The sequence below is a fragment of the Cervus canadensis genome, chromosome 10 (genome assembly GCF_019320065.1).
Source record: "Cervus canadensis isolate Bull #8, Minnesota chromosome 10, ASM1932006v1, whole genome shotgun sequence".
NCBI lineage: Eukaryota > Metazoa > Chordata > Mammalia > Artiodactyla > Cervidae > Cervus > Cervus canadensis.
In genome coordinates, this window is record NC_057395.1 from 19466736 (window position 1) to 19486394 (window position 19659).

The 19659-nt window shown below is 39.6% G+C and overlaps 1 protein-coding gene across 2 annotated transcripts in view; it reads right to left on the minus strand.

Annotated features, from left to right (window-relative positions):
- The window catches only part of PLCB1 (phospholipase C beta 1), an 879212-nt gene that overhangs the window by 842812 nt on the left and 16741 nt on the right, over positions 1 to 19659 (minus strand). For both annotated transcript variants that reach the window (XM_043479648.1, XM_043479649.1), the window contains exon 2: positions 11757 to 11834. In XM_043479648.1, coding sequence (XP_043335583.1) covers positions 11757 to 11834 — 78 coding nt within the window. The remainder of the gene's footprint in view (positions 1 to 11756; positions 11835 to 19659) is intronic.

The window sequence follows — 19659 nt, forward strand, 5'->3', positions numbered from 1 at the left end:
TAGGAAGAGCTAAATATAAGCAACACATAAAACTGAGGCAAGATTTTGTAATTAAATTATATTAGGGGTAATGAAGTTTGAATTAAAGCCAGGGTGCTATATGTTTCTAAACTCTGGTTACAACATATTCAAATGAGCACTGCTGTTGTTATCGGCTTGATGAAGTGCTGTGATAGAGACATGAAAATCAGATTAATTCACTAACACCCTAAAAACGATTCTAAAGAAAGTACAATGATGCCATTTCATAATAACCAGCTTGATTTTAAAATACATTTACTAAAAGACCATGAGTCACAGCCTGGCAAAGACTTCCATTCTAACAGCATGTTCTTCTGTTGCATCTACATAGGCTATGCAATCATAGCATCTGTCTGTCCTATACTAGCTCGAACTCATTGAGGCAAAAACTCTGGGACTTGTAGCAGTGAAAGAAAGGTTGGAAATAAATAAAGCTTAATCTGGAAGCAAAATTGATGAAAAGTGGCTTGTTCCTCAGTAATCCAACAGACCACTATCTAAATTATACTCACAAATAACTGCAAGCTTACTCTCTCAGGATCTTATTGGAATGGAGAAGGAGGAGCTGCCTGGTGCTAACAAAGCAGTGAAAATTCCAAAGTGATTATCTTAGGAAAAAAGACACAGACAACCTTGGTGGAAACCAATTCTGCTTGTGAATAATAGCATTTCTCCTGCCCAAGACTTTTAAATCATCGTTAAGCTCATTTCACAAGATGCTTCCAATTCCTGAGGGTCAAAAACCTTTCACCTATGGCGCAGTATTTATTAGTGGATTACCCTCAGCGGGAAAGTCTTCTCAAGGATAAATCCCTTCTTTTGCCTTCCATAGTTCTGCTCCTGAAATGTTATGAAATACCTGAACATCTTGTTTGCTCAAACAGACCTAAGGCTCAGTGCTTTAGATCAAAGACCACAACAGAGTCTAAACAGGAAACAATCACCATTACCTTGAAGAAGAAGAAAAAATATTTTAAAATATATGTAAACAGACAGTCACTTGGCTTTCAAAACAGAATGTTTGTAGTCCCTAAAAATTAGTTAGGGACTAACTGTTTAGTCAGAGACTAACTGCTAATTATATACCAATAATAGAAACTACCACAATGGACCTTGAGGGCATTATGTCAAGTGAAATAAAGCCAAATAGAGAGAGAAGAATATGACGCGGCATCACACACATGTGAAACCTTCAAAGGTGGGGAGGTGTCAGACTCACAGGAACAGAGATAGAAATGTGGGTGCCGGGCCTAGGGTACAGTGGGACCAGGGGCGTGGTGGTTCAGTCACTGAGCTGTATCTGACTCTGGAACCCCACAGATTGCAGCCCGCCAGGCTCCTCTGTCCACAGGACTTCCCAGGCAAGAACATGGGAGTGGGTTGCCATTTCCTTCTCCAGGAGACCTTCCTGACATGGAACAAATCCGTGTCTTCCTGTTTAGCAGGCAGATTCTTTATCACTGACCACCTGGGAAGCCAGGAGAACTAGGAAGAGGTTGGTAAAAGACTATGAATTTTCAACTATAAAATGAATAAGGGCTGAGAATCTAATGTGTTATACAGTGAATATAGTTGATAATACTGTATTATATGAGTGAAATTTGCAGAAAATAGAATGTACATGTTCTAACACATACAAAAAAAGAAGAAAATGAGGTAGGTGATGGATATGCTAATTAACTAGATGCGGGGAATCCTTTCACAATGGATACGTATATTAATTTCTTTACTTTTATTTTTTTTAAATCACCACGATAAACACTTTAAATATCTTACAAGTTTATTTGTCAACCATACTTCAGGAAAACTTACATTTTAAATTTTGATTTAAATTAAAAATTAAAACTTAAAAAAGCCACCACAAAGACTGCGTCTACAAAGCAGTATACATTGTTCTTGGACGAGGGGCCTGGGGTCACAGACAGTCAGACATGACTTGAGCAACTAAACAACAGCAAAGCATTATGCTACACACTTCGTGTATCACATTTAACAGCAACTCTGAGAAAGTTAATACTCAGTCTTACAGATGAGGAAATGGAGGCTCAGATGGTTGAAGAGATTCACCAGATATGACGCACTGGACATGAGGTAGAACTAGAACTCCAATCCACATCAGTCAGACTTCAAGTTCTGGCCTCCCAGATCAAGACTCAACTACAACACCTCCCTGGCTTAAAACAAAGTATTTACCTAACAGGTTCCAGTTACGGCGCCTCTTAGGAAGAAATCCTTTTAATCCCCATAATCATGGGGCATCTCCATTATGTTGTTAGACATTAAGGATCCATGTTAGGCAGTTCCTAAACAAGGATTCTAGTAAAATGAGTTTACTTTAGAGGTGGCTCCAGGACACATGTGGAATAGAAACAGGAAAGGAAGGACGCTCATGAAGGGTGTGTTCTCAAGCCAGTTACCTCTGAGGGTAAAGGGATCTATTGCCCCTGGGGCACACTAGCAGAAAGCAGAAAGCTTGCACCTTCGAGTTATGCCACCCAGAAGTTTGTGGTATTTGCCCATCAAACTTGTTTGGTCAGGGGGGTGTTAGTTAGTTAGCTCGGTCACTCAGTCATGTCTGACTCTTTGGAACACCATGGACTGCAGCATGCCAGGCTTCCCTGTCCATCACCAAAACCCAGAGCTTACTCAAATTCATGTCCATCGAGTTGGTGATACCATCCAACTACCTCTTCCTCTGTTATCCCCTTCTCCTCCTGCCTTCAATCTTTCCCTGCATCGGGGTCTTTTCTAATGACTTGACTCTTCGCATCAGGTGGCCAAAGTATTGGAGTTTCAGCTTCAGCATCAGGCCTTCCAATGAATATTGAGGACTGATTTCCTTTAGGATGGATTTGTTTGAACTCCTTGTAGTCCAGGGGACTCTCAAGAATCATCTCCAACACCACAGTGCAAAAACATCAATTCTTCGGCACTCCGCTTTCTTTATGATACAACTCTCATATCCATACATGACCACTGGAAAAACCATAGCTTTGACTAGACGGACCTTTGTCAGCAAAGTAATATCTCTGCTTTTTAGTATGCTATCTAGGTTGGTCATAGCTATTTTTCCAAGGAGCAAGTGTCTTTTAATTTCATGGATGCAGCCACTATACACAATGATTTTGGAGCCCAAGAAAATAAAGCTTGCCCTGTATCCATTGTTTCCCCATCTATTTGCCATGAAGTAATGGGACTGGATGCCATGATCTTTGTTTTTTGAACATTGAGTTTTAAGCCAGCTTTTTCACTCTCCTCTTTCACTTTCATCAAGAGGCTCTTTGGTTCCTCTTCGCTTTCTGCCACAAGGGTGGTGTCATCTGCATATCTGAGGTTATTGACATTTCTCCCGGCAATCTTGATTCCAGCTTGTGCTTCATCCAGCCTGGCATTTCACATGAGGTACTCTGCACTTAAGTTAAAGAAGCATGGTGACAATATACAGCCTTGATATACTCCTTTCCTGATTTGGAACCAGTCCATTGTTCTATGTTTGGTTCTAACTGTTACTTCTTGACCTGAATACAGATTTCTCAGGAGGCAGGTCAGGTGGTCTGGTATTCCCATCACTTGAAGAATTTCCCACAGTTTGTTGTGATTCACACAGTCAAAGGCTTTGGTGTAATCAATAAAGCAGAAGTAGATGTTTTTCTGGAACTCTCTTGCTTTTTGAACCAGAGATCAAATTGCCAACACCCGTTGGATCATAGAAAAAGCAAGAAAGGTCCAGAAAAACAACCCCAAAGAATGTTCAAAATTTTGAGCATTACTTTTCTAGCGTATGAGATGAGTGCAACTGTGTGCTAGTTTGAACATTCTTTGGCATTGCCTTTCTTTGGGATTGAAATGAAAACTAACCTTTTCCAGTCCTGTGGCCACTGCTGAGTTTTCCATATTTGCTGGCATATGGAGTGCAGCACTTTCACAGCATCATCTTTTAGGATTTGAAATAGCTCAGCTGGAATTCCATCACCTCCATTAGCTTTGTTGGTAGTGATGCTTCCTAAGGCCCACTTGACTTTGCATTCCAGGATGTCTGGTGTTAGCTGAGTGATAACACCATTGCAGTTATCTGGGTCATTAAGATCTTTTTTGTACAGTTCTTCTGTGTATTCTTGCCACCTCTTCCTAATAGCTTCTGTTTATGCTTCTGTTAGGTCCATACCGTTTCTGTCCTTTACTGTGCCCATCTTTGCATGAAATGTTCCCTTGGTATCTCTAATCTTCTTGAAAAGATCTCTAGTCTTTCCCATTCTGTTGTTTTCCTCTATTTCTTTGCACTGATCACTGAGGAAGGCTTTCTTACCTCTCCTTGCTATTCTTTGGAACTCTGAATCAAATGGGTATATCTTTCCTTTCCCTCTGGCTTCTCTTCTTTTCTCAGCTATTTGTAAGGCCTCCTCAGACAACCACTTTGCCTTTTTGCATTTCTTTTTCTTGGGGGTGTTGTTGATCACTGCCTCCTGTGCAATATCATGAACCTCCATCCATAGTTCTTCAGGCGTTCTGTCTATCAAATCTAATTCCTTAAATCTATTTGTCACTTCCACTGTATCATTGTAAGGGATTTGATTTAGGTCATACCTAAATGGTCTAGTGGTTTTCCCTGCTTTCTTCAACTTAAGTCTGAATTTTGCAATGAGGAGTTCATGATCTGAGCCACAGTCAGCTCCCGGTTGTTTTTGCTGACTGTATAGAGCTTCTCCATCTTTAGCTGCAAATATAATCAATCTGATTTCGGTATTGACCGTCTGGTGACATCATGTGTAGAGTTGTCTCTTGTATGGGTGTCAGCTCCCAGACGGTGTCATGAGCTCCAGAGGCCAGAAAAAACAAAGAAATGCAAATGCCACTGGGGTCCAACTCTCAGCCACAGGAGCAGTAAGGACTTGGGTTTAGATTTTGGGCTGTGTTGCTTCTATTAATTTCTTTATGTGAAGGAAATCTGGGGAAGGTGCAGGAAAAGACTTAATCCATAGATGCTGCTGCTTCTTGGCAATGAGTGGCGTCCTGCTACAGGCCTAGCAAAGGCACCAGCCTTCCAGAAGTGATACTCACATGCTCTGCACTGTTTTCTGAGATAAATCAACTGTTGTTTCAGGGTTCAGGGGAAGCTACCAAATAAAAGCGTGTAGAGTTGATCTTTTAATTTATAATCAAATTGTTGCACTCAATAGAAAGTTGAGTGTCCTACCCAATTACCATAGACAAGAAAGTTCAAAACTGATGTTTCTGGGATATTTTAGAGAAGTGTGTGTGAAAGAAGAAGTGCCATTGATAAACAATGATTAATAAAATCTGTGGTGCCTGGTGGTTCTTTATGGAGCCCAGACTATTTTTTAACACGATATTACTAGCTTTTTTATAGAGGTTTCTGATACAACAGCTTAAATATTTACAAACTCCTGACTTCTTTCTTGAAAAATATCACCGTGTAATATGTAAATATTTAATTTTTGAACTTTGCATCTGAACTCAGTATAGAAATGTAAGGTTACTATAAGAGAAGGCAGTTTATAGTTTTCATTAACAGAAACTTACCACTTTGCAAGGATCCCCAATGACTGTCTCATGCAAAATGATAGGCCAGAACAAGACAACAGATGGAGCAGATGGTGGAGTCCTCCCATATCCTATTCCCTAGAAATGACTGAATACACAGGTGTAAAGGTATGTCTATAATCTAGGATCATGGGTAAACAGAAGGGATTGTACTTCTTGAATCAGAAAGCATGGAAGACAGAAGATGAATGGAATAAAAATAAAGTAGGAGGTGACACCCCAGAAACTCACAGGCATTAAAACAGGAATAGACCTAGACCACCCAAACGAGGTGGTGGAGGTGTCAGCATTGGGAGTAAAGTGGGAACATCTAATCAGGACAAGTGCCATCATAGTTCACACTTCCCATACCCTCCACACCCCAGCCAGAAGAAAACTGCATGGCAGATAGTGATATCAGAGCCAGTTCCAACCGGAAGAAACAGGGGCCGCCCAAAGCCAGGCCTAGCCATGTGAAGAAATCAGAGTTCTGTGAGCATCAGTCCTCAGAATACACGGTATCACTGCTATGGTCCATGCCAAATCCTTATGCTGAACACCTAATGCCCATGGGTGGTATTAGGAGATTGGGCCTTTGGAGGGTGATTAGGTCCTGAGGGCAGAGTCCTCCTTGATGGGATTAGTATCCTTACAAAAGAAGCTCATATAAGCTCTCTTATAAAAGAGAGATCCTCAGGCTTCCCTGGTGGCTCAGTGGTAAAGAATCCATCTGTAATGCAGGAGACCCGGGTTCAATCCCTGGGTCGGGAAGATCCCCTGGAGGAGGAAATAGCAACCCACACCAGTATCCTTGCCCGGGAAATGCCATGGAGGGAGGAGCCTGGCAGGCTACACTCCATGGGGCTGCAAAGAGCTGGACACGACTGAGCAACTAAGCACCGACACAGAGACCCTTCGCCCCTTCCACCACGTGAGGACATGAGAAATCTGCAGCACAGAAGAGGGGTCTCTCTGGGCCATGCTGATACCCTGGTCTGGGACTTTCAGCCTCCTGAACTGTAAGAAATATGTCAATTATGAGCTACCCATTCTACGGTGTTTTGTTATAGCAGCCCAAATGGACTAAGACAATTTTACATGAATTAAAAATCTAAACTAATAATAATGATGGCTAAGACGATGATGAATAAGAAAAATCTTGAATAAAGCAAAAAGCAAAAAAAAAAAAAGTTGGAATGTGGATATATCAAATTTGAAAATGTCAGGTCATCTTTTGTCATGCATAAAAGTTAAGAAATCCAAAGACAAGCCACAGACAGGAAGAAAGTGTTTGAAATATCCCTAACAGCTAAAGGATTAACATCCAAAATAAATGGACAACTCTCAACACAAGGCAAAGAATTTAAGCAGGTTATTGATGTAAGAGGAAATAGAAATTGCCCATAATGTTGGAAAATGTCCACAGCTCACTAGCAAATCAGGCAACACCAAATTAGAGCAGAGGTACAATGGTTGCATCAAATTGACAAAAATTAAAATGTTTCTTAATAGTGTTGGTGGGGATTGAGGAAACAGTTCCTCTCACGCAAGACTGGCAAAGCTATAAAATGACACAACCATTAACTAAAATTTAGGATATATATAGCCTTCAATCAGCAACTGTACTTCTCAAAATTTACCTCAGGGACGCCTGACCCATATACTCAGAGAGAGATAGATAAGACGAAGTATTACTCCAAAGTACAAGATTGTTTTCCTGTAGCCCCAAACTAGAAACAAATACCAAGAGTCCACCAATGAGAATATTTTACTGTTAAATAAAGTTTGGCCATCCATTCCCTGGGCCTCTCAGGTGACCTGCCAATGCAGGAGACGCAAGAGACTAAGGTTCGATCCTTGGGTCAGGAACATCCCCTGGAGTAGGGAATGCCAACCCACTCCAGTACCGTTGTCTGGAACATTCCCTGGACAGGGGAGCCTGGTGTGCTACAGTCTATGGGGTTGCAGAAAGTTGGATATGACTGAGTGACTAAATACACAGCCATTCCATGGGATATTATAGAGGTATAAAAAAAATAAAGTGGATACACATGTACTTACATGAAAAGTTCTGTAAGACATACTGTAAAGTGAAAATCAGGTTTGTGGAAAAGCAAAAATAGAATGATGTTATTTAGGATACAGACGGATATAAACAAAACAAAATATTTCCATAGTTAATACACACAGAAATTCATTAAAGAGAGGCCTGGAAAGATACCATGAAGCCGTTACCAGCAGTTGACTTCATGCTGCACTGCACAGTTGGTGGGATTTTAGTTGCCTGTTTAGGGATCAAACCTGGGTCCTCGGCAGTGAGAGCAGAGTCTTATCCACTGGACCACCAGGCAAGTCCCACCAGCAGTTGACTTTGGACAAGGCTAGGACTGTGGCCAAAGGTGGGGAGGAGTCGAGGACATCAACACTGCTCTACTCTCTTACAAAAAGAACCTATTAATATTTGCAGGTTAGCCACAAAAACAAAAATAATATCTGTAACAGAAGAAGATCAAGTAGTAGAAATTCTTCCTTTAAAACATGTATCTCTCCTCCTCTTCCTTTTTAATTTAATTTTGTGGTCCTCTTTCCCCTTCTCCAAGCTCCTGTTTTAGGGATATAAGGAAGAGTTTACTAAACTATATTGAACTTCTTGGATCTGAACTGGTAGTGACTAGTTTTATTTTTATACTAATCTTGGCCCAGGAGTAGGGCCTCAGGTTGCAAGGCAGAGGTCTATTTTGTTTCATATTCTAACAGACTATGTTTGGGTTCACCTTTTACATGAACCCTCCTTTTCTTCTCTGGCTCCCATACAGATTCTTCTTGTAGTTCACATGTTTTTCATGGGTAACCCTTCCTACGTTGGTTTCTGGTCCTGACATGACATAGGTCCAAAGAAAAGTCATAATTTAATGCAGGCAACCTCTTCCATACTCAGCCTGTACAAGCGTCCCTTCTCACTCATGATCACAAATAACCTGATGTTCTTTACATGACACGCACTGACATAAGAAAAACACCCATGCTTAAGATAGTCATATTCAGAAACTCGTTTCTGCTAATTACAGTCAATAAAATTTACAGAGCCAACATTAAAATGGAAAGAATGATTAGGATAAGCCCAGAGCTGGTACCAAGTATGAACATTTCCCTGAAGATGATGTTCATATTTATCTGCTCCCCACCAAACCCCAAACATGCCGTCAATGTTTCATCAGAAGCACATTTCTGCTACCTAAAAGTTACTTGCCAGCTCTGGTTTTTAAGTTCTTCAATCTGTTATCTGGGTTATCAATCTTCTTTGCCACCTATCAATTCTATGGTGGCAAATCAAGGGCTGGGTTACAGGACACGTGTCAAGGTTCACAGAAAGCGAAACCAGTGGCTTCAAATCAGCTGGTCCATGGTACAGTGTGGTCAGGACAGGAGCGAGGACCTGGATAAGAACCCATCAAATGTGAGGATTCTCCTCCAGGGCTACAAAAAGAAAATCCTATATAAATATTCTTTACTTCTTAAGCCACTCCGCTCACTTCTGAGCAGACTAGGCTTCAACTGATCACTAATCAAAGAGTTTCATGAAACAGGGAGCTCAGCTGGTGCTCAATGATAACTTAGGGGGATGGGGGAGGTGGGAGGGGGCTCCGGAGGGGGGGGTCTATGTATACTTAGAGGTGAGTCACACTGTTTTGCAGCAGAAACCAATACAACATTGTAAGCAATTATCCTCCAATTAAAAATAAATAAAAATTAAAAAAAAAAAAACAAAGGACTTTGGCACAGGCTTCATGGACCAAGGAGAAACACGGACAAAGACGAAAGAAGAAGCTCCAGGGAGAAGAGGTGAATCATACAGATAACAGAGCAAGCTTTCAAGCAGAGGCGAGGAGAGAATCATGGGATAAACTTTTAAAAGGATCATATTTTTTCTCTGAGATGTAAACTCTGTAGTACATGTGATAGATTCACATCACCAAGACTAATTGTCAATTAAAAATTTTAAAGAAAGTGGGCCTCTAAGTAACATCATGATTGCAACATTCAGCCCATCCCTTCAAATAATGTTATGCAAAAACATGGACTTAAAGCTTGCTTGCCACTGCTCACCCGTGAGCACCATCTCTGCTCACGTGCGTTTAAGCTGCTAATACATCACTCACAGGGGTCCATCTCCTAGAAGTAGATTCATCACTCTCTCTGGCTCTAGAGCTGGGCTTAAAGCCAGACGAAGATTACAAACTTGGAATCATGTAAAGTTTCATTGTTTTCTTAAATTACCTCATCTTTTAGATATTAATATATGATCATTAATAAAACAAACCTCCAAACTCTGATATATGACTGATGGTTGACTTAGAAAGTGAAAAATGAAACTACCATCTCTTGGCTAGAACTGAAAGATTGATACTCATGAAAAGAAAGTAATAAAAAGACAGAAGTACTGCTACCACAACATCTGTTTCATCTGGTCATAAACTGCATTACAACCAAGAGAAAATGATCTGTATTCAAAAACTGAGTTTTTTTTTTCCTACATTTGAAAATAAGCATGAGTCAAAATACTGGGTTCATGGAACAAGATATGTACATCAAAGAGCCTCTGGTCCTAAACACTTTCTCTTTCTCAAGCAAAGAAATATTTATGATTGGTTTTAAAGAGGAGCTTAACTGAGTTGCTATGAATTATTTAAAATCCCCAAAATATCTTCTGCTGCTTTTATAGAAGCTTGATTTACAAGCTGAAAAATCAAACTGACAGTCCAGTCTCTTGTACAAATATCCAACTTTAAAAATGCTCTAGGCATTATAAACGTATCTTTCATGAATATAGCTTCAACAGTTCTAAAAATAGCCTTTAGGAGGGAAAAAAAACAAAAAAACCCTTTCAAGCCATTGTTTTATACATAACAGCAGGAAACCAAACAGAATGTCAAAGTCAAAGTGATTAACACACCCAGTAACAAGCATGAACAGCTAGTATGAAATCTTACCCAAGCGTGATTTTTGACATTAGCTTGGGGTCTATGTCTGTGGCCCCATGTCTGCTGCCAGAGGTGACTATGGGGCATCCATAACCAGAAAGCAACTCCAGGACAACAAAGGTAAAATCTGTCCTTTGGAAGACGTGCTAAAGAGACACACCCAGCACTGACCCTGGGGGCCATATGTTACTTTCCAGCCCAAGAATTCCCCCCAGACTCCACCCGGGCCCCAAACGAGCCTCTGTACAGAGCAGTCTCTGTACCATTACTCACTGATGAAGCTGGGGTCACCCCCAAAGGCAGAAAGCTAGGCTGATAGCCAGTAACCCTGGATACAGAGGAGTAACACCAGGATGTGAAAAGGTTAATAGTGCTTCTCAATTCGGTCCAGGTATTTTATCATTTCAGTATCACTTTGGCACTCTCAATAAAACCTGACCATCTTTCCAAATATCAGAGCTTACAGGACCAAAATATTCTGTGGTTGGTAGCCTTGGAGGTTCGAGTGCAGAACCATAGTATTGCCTATTGAAGTAATAACCACTTTCTATGAATATTCTGGTCTAACTGCCTGTTAAATTCCAAATAAATTTTATGATCTGGAGACATTCTACTTTTTAATAATGCAATATGGAATCAGCTCAATTGGTTCCATAATAAATGAGATTCTAAATTTATGATATGGTGGACCGAAAGCTAAAATAGGAAAAAAATTCCTGAAAATGGGAAGATATAGTCTAAAGGAATTTTATTCCTGATTTTCTAATGTGAACCAATTATCAAGGCCAAATTCCTACTAAGGCTGGGAGAACCCTAATAAGCAGCAAAGGGCAGAAGGAAGAGAAAGGGAAAGTCACAGTTACAGTCATGGGGTCACAGGGGCTTTCTCATCCGTTTTCTTCATTTCCTATGGATAGAGCCGGGGGGAGACTTAACAGCAGTAATACCAGCTAACTTCCCTCTACAACAAATGCAATTCACAGTTCCATGCTTTTGTCCTGAAAAGTGCCAAATGTTCTAGGATTTAGCACATCTAATACTTCAGGCTACAGTCCTTGGAAACTCTCCAGACATTTCCATTTTAGGCATTCTTTTTAAGCAGAATCTTTAAATAAATTACAAAGAGTTATCCATGAAACAAATAGAAACCTGAATACTTCGCAAATCAACAACTCACTGGAAAATGTAAAGAGACACATTTTTACTTCTTACCTTGTTTTGGTCTGTCCAGTAAAAGAAAAATCCCTGAGGGTCAGTCCTCAAAATGATCGGAGTGACAATAGCGGAGTCCTGGAAGTGTAAGAAAACACGTGTATGTCAACATGTGCCACAGTAAAAGTCAAGTCTTACCTGGGAATGACTTAACAAGTTAATAATTAAGAGTTTCTCCAAGATCATCAATTATTAGTAAAACTCAAAAAACTAAACATGATATCTTTAACATCATAGGATTATTAATTACATAACTGGAGATGCTCTACTCATAATTCAAATATTATTTAAAAAGGAAAAGGTCAGTGACGCGTGTGTTTATTGAATTGAGGTACGTTTTTAAAGGTATTGGCATAGTTTCTATTAAAAAGCTATATTTAGTTTTCCAAATATAACACTAAACATTACATACTTTATATGATTAAAATTAATTAAAATCCATGCTTGAGGATATTATTTTAAATTACATTTGCTCTACAAAATGATCTTAATTGTACCAAAAAGAGTTAACACAGCATTTAGGTATTGCTATTTCCAAGGTAACAGTAAATAAGGCCATCTTCTACATATTCAGAAAGCTACACACAAAATTGTTTCAAATTTAAATTTCACACAATAAAACATCATAGACAGTCTTCTGAGTTTAAAGCATGCATATTACAAAGCAAAAACTGCCTGCATTGTAATTACAATATTTAACATTTCTAAAATATGTGTTCTTTTCTTTTGGCAATTTTCAGAGAGGCATACCATCTGCACAAAAAAACACATGTCACTGGATATGGATTTTTATACTGAAACACCGAAGTCTTTGCAGGGATTGCATTTTTTTTAAAGAGACATAAATAACCAGCTTATTTTAATTTTTTCATACACATTATAACTGTGGTATGTCATATCCTCTTGATCAAAAAGATCTGTAATAAATTTAGAACTTGCAGAGATAATTTTGGAATTTGGGGTTATCTTCCTGATGGGTAAAGCGGATCTAAGGCTTTGTGCACATGGTGAGCTTTACTCAGAGTCAGGTCAACTCGTAACTGGAGGCCAACCCCTCGGGCTCAAACCACTGCCTGTTTCCCCCCCCCACCCCCCTTGCCTCAGTTTACACAACAATAACTGGGGAAAAAATAAGATAATAATCATACCTCCCTCAGAGTTTTTTTGTTAGAATTAAATAGGGTAAATTGGGTAAAGCACCTTGACCAATTCTTGGCACGTAAAAATATTTATTATTATTGTAGTAGATTATTGTAGTAACTTTTAAAAGTTTAATTATTAAAATATTAAATGATTATCACAGTATTCTTTTTATTGGGGTAAATATATACATATATATAATATAAAATTCACCACTTTTAAGTGTAAAGTTCATTAAGTTTGTTAAGCAAAGTACTTAATGTACTTTCACACTGCTATGCAACCATGACCACCACCCATCCCCAGAACTTTTTCATCTTCCCAAACTCAAACTCCACACTCAATAAACACTAACTCACCATTCCCTCCTTGCCCCAGGCCCTGACAATCACCATTTCTGTATCTATGAATCAGACTACTCTTTGATAACTCATATAAGTAGACTAGTGGGCTACAGTCTATGGGGTTGCAGAGAGTTGGACACAACTAAGCAACTAACACACACACGTAAGTAGAATCAAAGAAGTATTTTTCCTTTTGTATCTGGTCGATTTCATTCAGTATAATGTGCTCAAGCTTCATCCATGTCACAGTAGGTGTAAAAATGCTGTCCTTTTTAAGACTGAATAATATTCAATTGTATGTATATATCATTTTTATTCACCCATCCATCGATGGACATTTGGGTTGTCTCCAACCTTCTCTTGTTGTGAACTATGCTGCTATGAAAATGGAATACAAATAACTGTTTGCATCCCTGCTTTTAACTCTTTTCCATATATACTCAGAAATGGAATAACTGGATCATATGATAGTTCTATATTTAACTTTCTGAGGAACTGCCATTATGTTTTATCCTGATATTCTTAAGATTCATGCTTAACGCACAGTCTGAAAATATCCTTTACAAGGCTTGTGCTGCTGCATAGAACCTCAGCTGGAATTTTAAAATTCCAAAATTATTTCTAAATGTAAAAAAAAAGACATATGGAAACAAATTTTATATTATAATGGGGGCTTCCTGGTGGCTCAGGGGGTAAAGAATCTGCCCGCAATGCAGGAGACTTGGGTTCAATCCCTGGGTTGGGAAGATTCCCTGGAGGAGGGCATGATATTATAATGGAAGAATAATTTTTAAAACATTTTAGGCTTCTCCTATGAGATTACACGCATAAAAGTTCAGAACAATATTTCCAATAAATCATAGCAACATTTTCAGTTCCATTATATCACCTACTCTTCCAGAGCTGAGCAAAATAAAAGTTTCCATCAGGCTTCACAGAACATACAATCCCATTTCCAGGTAAATTTGCAATTAACCTGTAGATGTAATTTGTCATTCTCATGCCAGTTCCTTTTCTTATCAGAGTGTCTGACAAGAGTATTTGATAAGATTCTAATCAAAATCTTGGTGACAGTTTGCTGCCAGGATCCCAGATAACCCAATACTTAAAGTTAGCAAAATAAAACTGCTCAAATTTGTATGCTGGAACATTGCGTTAGGCTGCCTCAGTGCTTCTGATACTGCTATTTCTAGCTTATTCCTTCTCCTCCTCCAAAATTAAAGTTCCTTTGTTCAATAATTTTTGACCCCACTCTTCCTGCCACAGTTCTTCTTCTAGATGATCATTTATCTCGGCTCCCTGCCAACTTCCTCCATAATCACCTCTAACATTACAAGATCAGCTGGGACTTGGCATTCTTGCCATGCAAAGCAGGATCTAACTCAGAAATACACGAATATCCATTTTAAATTCCACCTGCTTTTTTCCCACCTCCCACATAGCACCAAGTGTCTATTTTTCTCCCCCCACTGAGGTAGCCACTCAACCCAAACCTCAAGTACTCCTTTCTTAAATTAACTTTTATTGGTGCACAGTTGCTTTAGAATGCTGTGTTAGTTTCTACTGTGCAGCAAGATGAATCAGCCACATGGACATACGTATGTGCTCAGCTGCTCGCTCATGTCTGACTCTGCAACCTCATGGACTGCAGCCCTATAGGCTCCTCTGCCCGTGGAATTTTCCAGGCAAGAATACTGGAGTGGATTGCCATTTCCTCCTACAAGGGATCTTCCCAACCAAGGGATCAAACCTATGTCTCCAGCATCTTCTGCATTGCAGACAGATTCTTTACCACTGAGGCACCTGGGAAGTCAACGCATACATATAACCCTCCCCTCTGGATTGATTCCCTTCCCATTCAGGTCAACACAATACATTAAAGAGTTCCCTGTGCCATGGAATGTGGAGCCATTTCTCCAGAGAAGACATATAGATGGCCAATGAACACATGAAAAGATGCTCAACACTGCTCATTGTTAGAGAAGTGGAAACCAAAACTAAAATAAGATATCACCTTACCCTGATCAGAATGGCCATCATCAAAATGTCTACAAACAATAAGTGCTGGAGAGAGTATGGAGAAAATGGAACCTCCTGCACTGTTGGTGGGAGTATAAATTGATACAGCCATTATGGAAAACAGTATGGAAGTTCCTTTAAAAATTAAAAACAGAACTATCATATGACACAGTGATCCCATTACTGGGCTTATACCCAGAGAAAAGCATAAATTCAAAAAGACACATGCATCCCAATGTTCATAACATCACTATTTACAATAGCCAATTTAGGAAGCAACCTAAATGTCTATAAACATTTAGGAAGCAACCTAGACATTTAGGAAGACAACCTAAATGTCTAGCAACAGAGGAATGGATAAAGAAGTTGTGGTACATATATACAATGGAATATTACTCAGCCATGAAATAGAATGAAATCGTGTCATTTGTAGAGATGTGGATGAACCGGGAGAGTGTCATACAGAGTGAAGGAAGTCAGAAAGAGAAAAAAAAATACTGTATATTAATGCATATATACATTAGAAGAATCTACATGGAATCTAGAAGAAATGGTATAGATGATCTTATTGGCAAAGCAGAAATAGAGACACCAGACGAAAAGATCAAATATCCTTAATTGTCAGAATATCTGCTCTAGTTTGAAGTTTGAAATACATGGCCATCCTTCATTTCCAAGGCAACTGCAGCATTTCACTGCAGAATAATGGAGATAATTCTCACATGGTCTAGTTTTTATTCTTTCTCTCTCCATCAGTATCTATAATATGTCTATTCCATAGGACAGTGGTTTTCAATTTTTTGGTGCATCAGATTTACAGGGGGGACTTGTTAAAACACAGACTCCTGAGCCCTTTCTCTGAAGTTTCTCATTTAGGAGATATTCTCAAGCTGGAATAGAGTTTGAGAATCTGCATTTCAACTTAAGTTTTCAGTGATGTCAGGAATACAATGATGCAAATGCCAAGAAACACCAGTGAGCTTAAAATGTAGACATCCCTGTTTCTTGTAAGTAAATGGCTTATATCTAGGAATTCAACTTTAATTTGCTTATTTAAAGTTATAAGGTGTTTTTTCCAATAAACTGCCTCCTTGAAAAGAAGAACATTAATAAACACACTGTCTTAAGTTAGTAATTGTAGATAAGGTACAGTAAACTTCTATGTACCTCTCTTTCCTTCATACAAACCATTTCACTCTCAACCCTATCACCTCAAAAGTGAAATGTACTATAATGATGTAAGAAGCTACTGTTTTGCTATTTACCTGAGTTCCCAAAAAAGATTTTAGGTCAAATGGAAGACAGGCAAGGAACAAAGTAAAAGGCCTCCATAAAACCTCAATACGAAAAAAAAATAAATAAAGATAGTACAGCAAGAAAAAGTGACTGGAATGAATATTAAAATCAACAAAATCCTGTGACATCTTTATTTGCTCATGATTTGTCCATCAATGTGCTGACATAAGGGCTTCTCAAGTGGCTCAGTGGTAAAGAATCCACCTCCCAAAGCAGGAGACATGGGTTCAATCCCTGGTTTGGGAAGATCTCCTAGAGAAGGAAACGGCAACCCACTCCAGTACTCATTCCTGGAAAATCCCATGGACAGAGGAGCCTGGTGGGCTACAGGCCATGTGGTCACAAAAGAGCCAGGCATGACTTAGCGACTAAACAAGTGCTGATATAAATCAATAATATACACTAATACAATGTTATACGACAATTATATCTCACTAAAATGATGAAATGGAAAAATGAATAACTATAAAATTAAATATATTTCCTAGGGTATGATCTATAACAATACTGAATCAGTATGCTCTACACCTGAAGCTAACATCATAAATCAGCTATACTTTAATAGCAAATAAATAAAATGTCCTGAAGAAACTGGCAAGCAGTGACGAAGTAGTCCAAACTCCCTCCTGATACCAGAATGTTCTTTACAAAACTCCCTGACCAAATAATAACAGATACATCCTAAACATTTTTGTCTGAGCTGCAGTTTAAATGGATTCTCTCTTTTGGTATTTATAAAATTCTAAGAGGTATTCACTATTATTATCCCCATTTCACAGATAAATAGACTAAGGCTTAACTAACTTGTCCAAGGAAGCCTAGCTAAGCTAGTAAGGGTGGTGCTGGGATTAAACCTTTAGGACAGACTACACCACTGCCACCCAGTGCTATTTCATTATTGACCTGCTGAAGAGCTTTTTTTGACATCTAGTTTTCTAATCATCCTCCATGAAATGTTAATATCACAGATGTTCTGAATATCTATTTAGATGTTGTGTGTATACTGTGCTTTATATAAAATAAAAAGTTAAGTTTTTTATCCCTCAAGAACCATTTTTCATTTCTTTGGAGTTGATTCGGTCCCAACTGAGAAGGGATGCTCTCTACCAACGTTGCTGAATATGGGCTCACCTGAGACCACAGAGCATTTGAAATGTGATAAGTTTGGCTAAGATGTGTTATTATATTGATTATGCATTTAAATCAATGAAAGTGGGAAAGCATTAGTCGCTCAGTCATGTCAGACTCTTTGTGACCCCACAGACTGCCAGTCTCCTCTGCCCATGGAATTCTCCAGGCAAGAATACTGGAGTGGGTTGCCATTCCCTTCTCCAGGGGATCTTCCCAACCCAGGGATTGAACCCGGGTCTCCTGCATTACAGCCAGATTCTTTACTGTCTGAGCTGCCAGGGAAGCCCATGAAAATCAATATATTGGGTTAAATAAAGTATATTGCTAAAATAAATTTCACCTGTTTCTTTTTACTTGGTTTAATATGGCACTAGAAAATTTTACATTTCCAGTGTGACTTATTTTATTCTGGGCAGTCACAGTAAGTATTCTCCTTAGCAGGGAAATTTTTTTCATAAGTCAACTTGGTCAGATAAGTCTAGCTGGAAAGTTTCAGTACTTTTTTCTATATATGCAGCTACCATTTGGTTTTAACATCTAAGTAGTCCAAAATCCACTCCAGTGTTCTTGCCTGGAGAATCCCAGGGACGGGGGAGCCTGGTGGGCTGCCATCTATGGGGTCACACAGAGTCAGACACGACTGAAGTGACTTAGCAGCAGTCCAAAATCTAATTGCTTCTCCAAGAGTCAATTCTTCAAGCATCTGAATAGAACCAATACACTGCAGCTCTCTGAGTGCTCCTTTACCAGACCAGGTGTGTAATGAACTGAATTGTCCCTCTCCAAGTTCATATGTTCCAGTGCTATGCAGTGCTTCAGAGTGCAACCTTATCTAGAGACAATCTTCACAAAGGTGATTCAGTGAAAAGAATTTATTAAAGGTGGGCCCCAATTCTATAGGATTGGCGTCCTTCTAAAAAAAAGAAATTTGGACACAGACGCATACAGAGGGAAAATGACATGAAACACAGGGAGGAGTCAGCCACCTACAAGCTGAGAAAGAGAGGCAAGAAGTCCTTCCCTCAGGGTCCTCAGGAGGAGCCAACTCTGTCAACACCTCATCTCAGACCTGCAGCCTCCAAAACAATGAGAAAATGCATTTCTGCAGCGTAAGCCTCTCAGTCCATGCTACTTTATGGACACCTCAGAAAACTGATATAAGCTGTAACCCATTTCACCTTTTGTCGAGGGCCAGCCCACAGCCCCTCAGCCCACACTGTCAGGGAGCCCACCCACCGACCGAGGCTGACCACGGTCCTGGCTACACGGTGAGTCCACGTCCTCATGCTATTGAACGAAAACAAGCAGCAAGAGATGTGTGCTCCTCAGCTAATCAATGTTTCGGAGTCAGCAAGGGAAAAGAACCAGCTGAGCTCTATAGGGATTACCCTAGACTCGCCTCAGACAAGCAGCAGAGCCAAAGATGGAGAATACATCTATGATGGGGAAAGAGTCGTGTGAGGGAAAAAGAATCCCTAGGGTCACAGAAAATCAGATGTGACGCCCAACAAAGGTCAGCAGTGCAGCCCTATGAGATACACACGCGCGCACACACACACACACACACACAGCAAAGGTGGTCTTAGATGCCTGAGCATGAGACTAGGATCAGTGAAGTAAACCTTCTAGGTGCAACAGCATGCATGAGACGCGGGGTCTGTCTATTCTGAAATTTCCCGAAGAACAGGAAAGAGGAGGAGGGGAGAAAGTCCAGGATGGAGCAGGCAAACAGTGGAGAGCAGCGCCATTAAAATAACTGCGGTTTACTGACAAGTATAAAAACCTCTTTTAACTAAATACAACACAGTTGAAAGCATGCTCCTTCAAATACCATACAGGGCACTGCAGGTCTATACCAGGGATTCAAATGAACGTTCCGATCCCGCATCACCCAAAGTACTCATTGTTCAGTGGGGGCATCAGATGAGTAAACCAATCATTTCAGGAAGATATAGATATAGGTCTGGTGGCTA